General features: G+C 35.8%; 1 protein-coding gene across 5 annotated transcripts; it reads left to right on the top strand.

The window, feature by feature from the left end:
- The first annotated feature begins 3374 nt into the window (after nt 1-3374).
- Nucleotides 3375-7315, top strand: Atg13 (Autophagy-related 13). 5 transcript variants are annotated; one of them, XM_085663765.1, is made up of 6 exons: nt 3375-4332; nt 4502-4850; nt 4933-5116; nt 5205-5538; nt 5628-5873; nt 7196-7315. In XM_085663765.1, exons 1-5 carry the CDS (start codon nt 4180-4182, stop codon nt 5838-5840), a joined length of 1233 nt encoding a protein of 410 aa, XP_085519891.1. In that variant the 5' UTR covers nt 3375-4179; the 3' UTR covers nt 5841-5873; nt 7196-7315. The 5 variants fall into 5 exon arrangements, with proteins under 5 accessions (XP_085519891.1, XP_085519889.1, XP_085519890.1 ...); XM_085663763.1 differs by having other exon boundaries at nt 3377-4332; nt 5205-5547; XM_085663764.1 differs by lacking the exon at nt 7196-7315 and adding an exon at nt 6683-7089 and having other exon boundaries at nt 3377-4332; nt 5205-5547.
- The last annotated feature ends 136 nt before the right edge of the window (nt 7316-7451 follow it).

The raw sequence follows: 7451 nt of genomic DNA, 5'->3' as shown, positions 1-7451 counted from the left end.
TAATGTATGGAAATAATGGTAACTAATATAAAATTAATGTAAAAGTTATCGTTATGTAATAAAACTATCGAAGCGTTTATACTCTCGAATCTATTTAATTTTCTTTTATCTCCCTTGCAACATGACGAATTGAACGAGTAAACGAGGAAAGTAAATTAACGAGGCCGCAAATAGTTTAGTTTATCAGAATTATAAGAATAATTGAGATGACTGTTAAAGAGATGACTGTTATTGCATAAACGTAGAATCGATCTGATAAATTCCCTTTTACTTTTTTTCTCCTCTTACTTACGTACGAGGATATAATATTTCAATGTACCCGGAATAATCGTTTTTAGTTGTAACAATTAAGCCTTCCTTATCTTACAACTTGTTCAGGATTAAGGTTAATGATATCATCATCTTGTATTTTTTTTCTCTTCGTAAAACACCTCGAACGCGTGGAAAATAATTATCGTCATAAATCAGAGAGAAATTAAATTGTCCTCCTCGAATTTCTTTATAGTAAGCAAAACTTACAAAGAGAATGCAATATGACAACGGATATCAGAGAGTTAAAACGCTTTCTCGTTTAAATTTATTTACAAAAGTCAGCATAAAGAAGATCGTACGCGCTATCGCGTAATATTTTTTACACCAAAGGAATCTCTTATATATCATGCGTTGCGAATAACATTTGTCGTAAGAAATTTATCGTAACAATTTTCACGGTAAAAAAAAGAACCGCGATAGGTAGGTCGAGCGACCGATATACATACGAGTGGAAATAATAAAAATATTTAGATCCAAATTGTTATTTGATAGGAAAAGTTAATTTTTAAAAATGAACTTTTATAGCTTGAGAATGGGTGTCCCGTGATATAGCGCAGGCGCATCAGAAAAAAAATCTAATCCATTTATGTTATAATATCGGGCTTATCGATAAAAGCGTAAAAACAACCGTACACAAAGATATTAAGGTTCGTCTTTCTCTTTGATTGCCGAGGAATCGCCGAGTAGAGTAAACCTCGAGTATCGTGGATGATGGTGTAGCATTCCTTGGATCGTCGCGTACTAATTGTAAAGTGAAAACTTTCCATTCGACGACGCTTCGCTAAGTCCCGACGTAAATGCGCGAAAGTTCATGCGAAACTAGAGGAAGGCGAAGCGTGCGTTGGCATCGCGCCTTCCTTCGTTCACGGCTCAAATACGGAAAGCGTATGTACGGCTAAAGGAAAGTAAAGAAGATTTATCAAAGAGTACAAATCTTTGAACGAACGACGAAAAGATTCTATATATGACGCATTCGTATTAGCTACGAGGCGCCAAAAAACGAAAACGCCAAACGTTCTCGTCGATATCACCCTTTCGCCCACACTTTGTTCCAGATTCGGGAACAGGCCGCTATTTGATAATAGAAATTGCTCCGTAGGCGATCGAACAAGTATGGCAGACGTCTCGTCGCCAATCGCGCATTGAAACGCCTCCTTTTGCTATGTAACTCTGGAGAAAGGACGCGCGACCTTCAGGAATAACCTTTTTCTCGTCCTCGCTTTCTTTTCTTTTTCCTCATTTTTCTTCTCCTTTCATTTTTGGAAATAAAGTGAAAACGGTGACGGACGAAAGACTGAAAACCCTATCTAGTAGGAATATTTGTATCTCGCGAGCATGAACCTCCGGCAAGGCCCCTGTAGAGAGAGAGAGAGAGAGAGAGAGAAAGATTCCTTGTCCTAAGAGGGGACCAGACGCACGAGGCCCGCCGCCGACAAACCCTCCTCTGTACAGTACGCTTCAAAAATTTCGCAATCCTTTCGAAAAGAACTTTTCAATATGATCCTATCGTAAGAACCGATAAGAAGCCAACTTTGTCCGTTTGTATTACTCGATCGATATTGAATATTTATTAAAATTTTTATTTAATTTATACCTTTACACTCCTACATATTTATATATATATATATATATATCGCATCATTTGTATAACAACCCTTTATTTCGACAGGACGGTTGAGCTTCGAATTATCCATACAAATGTATTTTTCTTTTTTCCTCTCTTCCAAAAGGGAGTGTAATTAGGTCGTACCAATTCTACCTATAAATTACTTCCGTTTATGCGACATTTTGAGATAAAGAACGTACGAGATATAGCGCGCGTTCTATACAACACGAAAAAATTTGAAAAGAGACAAATGAAGTTTAAAAAAATTCGAAGGTCGAAAAAATCAGCAATTGTTCGAGGCTAGGAAGGATCTCCCCCTCGCGTTCGGCGAACGTAATCTCGTTTTTAGGCGTAGTTGAACGAAGCGTCTACAAGACGCCGACGACCGACTGCTTCGATGGAAATTTCCATTGCAGTTGGCACGTTGCGCGGTGTGACCGTACAGTCCACCATAAAAATATTTCCCCTCTTCTTGACTATACGCTTTTTCTCTCTCTCTCTCTCTCTCTCAGTGAGACTCGCTGCGACGATCGAACCTTTATCGATGTATCTATGCGAAAAACTAACTCTTGTTATCTTTCTTCGAATCGTAAGATACTACAAATAAAATTAACTTACGATTAGTCATCTTTGGCCGTTGATCATCGTTACATCAAAACCAGTTGTGATATTTACGTTCATTTTTTGTCCATTGTAATATTGGCAAGAAATATCGATGCCGATGATCGAACGAACGTACAGTTGCGACAATACATTATATTCGATCCCATTTTATCACTACGATTTATTATTTCTTACGATCCAGAAGTTCTTTACTTTTTTGAACCTCGATGGAAACAAAAATGTCATAAATCATGCAGTTCATGTAGAGCAAGACGATAATATTCTAATAAGATACAAAAATCGTGTCAAAGGCGATTGTTGGATTGTTGATTCCCGCAATGAAAAAAAGAATATGAATATCGATCATGCGATACGATTATATAATTATCGAAAACCTTGGATATATCCGAGCTAACCAAGATATATATTTTCTCTCTTCTCATTTCCATTTATTATTTACTTTTAACGATGAAAGAATTATTATTATTCGAAATGAAAGATACAGCTGATCGCGCAATAGATTATAACTAACATATGATTGTCAACGAAACGATAAAGAAGCTATTCCATCTAATGTAGTTTCGATTGTTCAAATTCGCGGGGCTATTTCGATCGACAGGAATATATTCGACAGATGGCGCTCTATCTAAGGCCACAGCCAGTAAACGTGGAGTAAGATCGTTGGTCGTTCGAGTTATTCGTCGGTGTAAAGCTACTGATCTCTTATTGGCTGTCAACGTCTAAGTCGGCTAGTCGTTTCGGCGAAACGACAAATGGGGAGAAAGAAAAGGAAAAAAAAAAAAAAAAAAAAAGAAAAAGAAGTAATTTTCTATGGAAATAATTTTTCCCTGACGGCAAATACTCGACCGAATGAAATTATACTCAATGACTTAATTCTTGTCATCGAGTTACTCTAGTTCTAGTACGATCGTGCGTTGTACGTATAATTTGTTTAAATCTTGTTGAGTTTCTATCGCCATCGGAAATATTAATTTTATTAAAATGGGAAAAAACAGGTGGATATACGAGATTAATAATCCCAATAAGATTTCCGAATATATTTCCAATTGGGCGAGTTTTATGTAAAGATTGCACGCGCGATCAAGTCAACACACATCGTTAGGAAGCAATGTGATCGATCAACGTTCAGGGTACAAAAAAGGAAAGACAGATATAATACAGCTAAGACAAATTACGGGTGGACGTTTGAAAACTTACTGAAAATCAGTCGATATAAATAAAGAACTTGAGAAAGATAAAAAGATCGTGAAATGTCATTTAAAAACGTGTCTTATTTCAGTGAAAGGCATAGCAACAACGTGGTGTAATAGAGCACGTTGCCAAAGTGAACGATTCAATATTGTTGAACGATTATCGTTGACCACTTTGATATTATTTATTTATCTTTTTAAATAATGAACTAAATTGTACGTACATTATTGATTCGCAATAGAGAGAGAGAGAGAGAGAGAGAGAGAGAGAGAGAGAGAGAGAGAGAGAGAGAGAGAAGAGGAACGAATTAAAAGTTGACAAGGGATAGTGATAAAAATGTGTTACTTTCGTATTTACGTATCGATCCTCGGCAAGAGGTTTCTCGCTTCTAGAAATACGTTTCTACCTTTCTAGAAAAATACGTATGGATACGGTTCAATGATAACATGTCAACATTGAAATTAAGTATGCAGGATAAGAAGGACTTGGATAAATTTACGAAATTTTTGGCGTTAAAGGCTGCCCAAATCATAGTACAGTCCAGGTCAGGAGAGAAAGTATGCACAAAGTGTAAACCAAATTCATCGGGTACAGATTGGGTAAGTTGCCTTTTTTCCTATTTTCTCTCATTGTTGCACATATTCGTGACGGATTATTCCTCTAACCTCAATCCGGGATTTCGATGAACGACATTTTATTATAAACAGTATTTTCAGACGACATACAAATTTATGTCGATAAAGAAGCTATTATAATATTGTTGTATAGTTCAACTTGGCGATTCAAGATCTGCCGGATGTCTTGGCAGAGGCTAAGAGAGCTCTCTGCGGTGAAATAGTAAATTCCACTATACCGCTTTGTATAGAAATCTCCTTGAGGACCGTAGAAGGCGATACGATGGTTTTAGAAACATGGAGTTTAGGCGTTTTACCAGAACACAGTGATCCTACAGTAAGAGTAACCTATACGGTTTACAACAGAATGGGTATTTTATTAAAATCGTTGCTCTCCGTCTCGAGGATTACTCCAGCTTATAAATTAAGCCGTAGACAAGGACCAGACTCTTACGTTATCTGCTACAGAATATATATGGGGGAACCTCAATTGCACACTTTAGGTACGTTTACATGCATATGTTTATTATACATATGTTCATCTAAAATACGTACTCGTGAAATTATTATTTCCGTTCAAAAAAGGAGACAATTACAAGCACGTGAGAGTAGGACAACTGTGCACTCCCGTTGGTACGATACATTTGTCGGTCTCGTATAGGACTAAAATGACTATTTCTCCAACCCATACGGGACGAGATTCGATAATGCTTAAAAGCGATCATTTTCATTCGGATCTAAGTCCACGGCATGCCCGTTATCAACAAAGGTACATACGATAATACCATAATATCGATTATATCGAATCGATTGAATGTTATAACACCTATTCTCCTAACGTATCCTCTCTTTCCTAGCGAAGAAAATTCCAAATCTTTGAGCGATACTATAAAAGTAGGGGCATTTGTAATTAGTAAGCCCCCTATGGTCAATGAGGGAGATTTAGTTATACCAGATGTACCGTTCAGTTCTTTGCTGACTCCTCGACAAACCTCACCACCTCCTCCTGGTTCTCTCGGCGATACTGTAAATGCGAAAAACGTAACGGCGGGTGTTGCCACGGACAACAGCAACAATGGTAACAATGAAAGACTGTCGAACGATAATAATACAACGTCAAAGTCCAATTCGCAGAATGAATCTAGAAGAAGTAGTTGTTCTATGACCAGCGCAAATGACGATTTCATTATGGTAGATTTGGTAATTAAAGTCTTCAAATTTATATTTACGTTACACTTTTAAGAGACCTTAATGCGTTTTCTTTAATACATTTCTCTTAGAAAACACCATTCGCTATTACTAACACTAACAGCGATTTGGGAGCCTTCTATCGGGAATGCCAAAGTGCGCCCCAGCTTCAAGCATTTATGGAGGAAAGAACACTGGCAGAACAAGTGGGAGATCTTACTAAGCAATTGGAAACGTTCGAAACGAATATGCAGCATTACGAAGACATTTTATCGTCCCTATGTCAAACTGAAAACAATAACTAACGGACGAGACATTTTTCATGTATTTCTCGATGTGTAAGAATATTATTTATTACACCACGCACTCATATTTATTGAAATTCTCTTCTCATCTAGTAGTATATATTATATTGTTATTATTAGGAACGAATATCAATATGCTGGTGCAACGACGCTTCTTTGTTATTCGACGACAAATCGTATGGTAAACGTGCTGCTTCTCTATTATCCGTTTCTCTGTCGAATTATATAATATATACGATTGATGGAAAATAATAATCCTTTACGATGAGAATTTTAAACCATTCAAAAATATATGCCATTGTTAAATGTTTTCTTTATATACGTTTGAGAGCAGAATATCTTGGATATAAAGCCTTGTTGACTCGTGACTTGTCTACACGTTACGGGCGTATATACATATACATTATATATTATAACCCTCTATAACGGCATGTAATGTTTTGAACTCGTGTACGCTTAAATGTTTTACGTTTAACTTCATTATACCTTTTTTCTTGCAACATTTATTCTTATCTCAGGTTTTCTCTCTCTCTCTCTCTCTCTCTCTCTCTCTCTCTCTCTCTCTCTCTCTCTCTCCAAGTACACCGTCCTTCGATTGTCTAGTGATTTATTATGGAAGTAATATTTAATTGTAGTTGATTTGTTGAAATGCGATGTACAAGCAGTCCGTAAGTAAGTCGCCCATCATAACCTCTAGTAAAGCCAGATTAAAGTTTCTTAGTTCGATCGAAGGATGAAATTTCTCACTTTTCTTTTCTTTTTTCAAATCCTACATATACAACATATTGTATCACGGAAAAAGAAAAGAAAAAAAATGTACTTAATCGAATATGAAATTGCAGGCTTACCGATGTATCGTATAAATGTCAATAAATAAAAAGAGCATTTTCACGTACACAAGAAATATACACATTTTCTAATTGCATATTTTAAAAGTACTGTCCAAGTATATCGAAGGACGAGTGTACAAGTTCTATACTTGTGATAATGATACATACTGGTAATATTTTTACATATTACATAATTATTTTGTAAACACGACCAACCAAAAATATGCTTATGGAGGGTTAGCTGACGTTGTCATTGTGCGTACGAAAATGTCTAAATGCTTTATTATTATTGTTTATTATTAATAATTGTTAATTAGTCTTATTAAGACAAAATTTACTATTATTTATTGTCTGTATATAGTGTATATTATTCTTTAGTACGATTATAACTTTCATCGAATAAACATAATTGCGTTTTACCTTATCTTTATAATATTTACATAGAGAAGGAAGGGTATTTCATATTTATTATCATTTCGTGTATATTGAATTGGCCCAAAAAATAATGTCCAATTTCTGCGCTAGATAGCGCTTTTGTGTTCACAGGTACAACACGTGGTTCTTAACCTAAAATATGTATGTGTGTATATATATATATATATATATACACACACACACATACACACACACACGTATGTGCACATGATGGCGATGGCTGATATTTTAACGTGTATGGTAATATTATGGCGTTTCGTTAAATTTCCTTGAAATCTTTTTTAAATCGTCCTTTTGAAAATGTTCGATAAAAACGTGTACTTTCGAGGAATTATGTTGTTTTATT

The sequence above is a fragment of the Vespa mandarinia genome, chromosome 24, assembly GCF_050613455.1.
Source record: "Vespa mandarinia isolate Hongniang chromosome 24, ASM5061345v1, whole genome shotgun sequence".
NCBI lineage: Eukaryota > Metazoa > Arthropoda > Insecta > Hymenoptera > Vespidae > Vespa > Vespa mandarinia.
Note: the sequence above shows the minus strand (reverse complement) of the source record. Positions and strands in the feature narration are given on the sequence as shown.

Excerpts from the sequence above, each read along its gene's own strand:
- Atg13 (XM_085663763.1), top strand. The coding sequence starts at position 4,180 with ATGTCAACATTGAAATTAAGTATGCAGGATAAGAAGGACTTGGATAAA. Across the intron at positions 4,851-4,932 it reads ACCTCAATTGCACACTTTAG|GAGACAATTACAAGCACGTG; the intron begins GTACGTTTACAT and ends CGTTCAAAAAAG. Across the intron at positions 5,548-5,627 it reads ATTTCATTATGGTAGATTTG|AAAACACCATTCGCTATTAC; the intron begins GTAATTAAAGTC and ends CATTTCTCTTAG.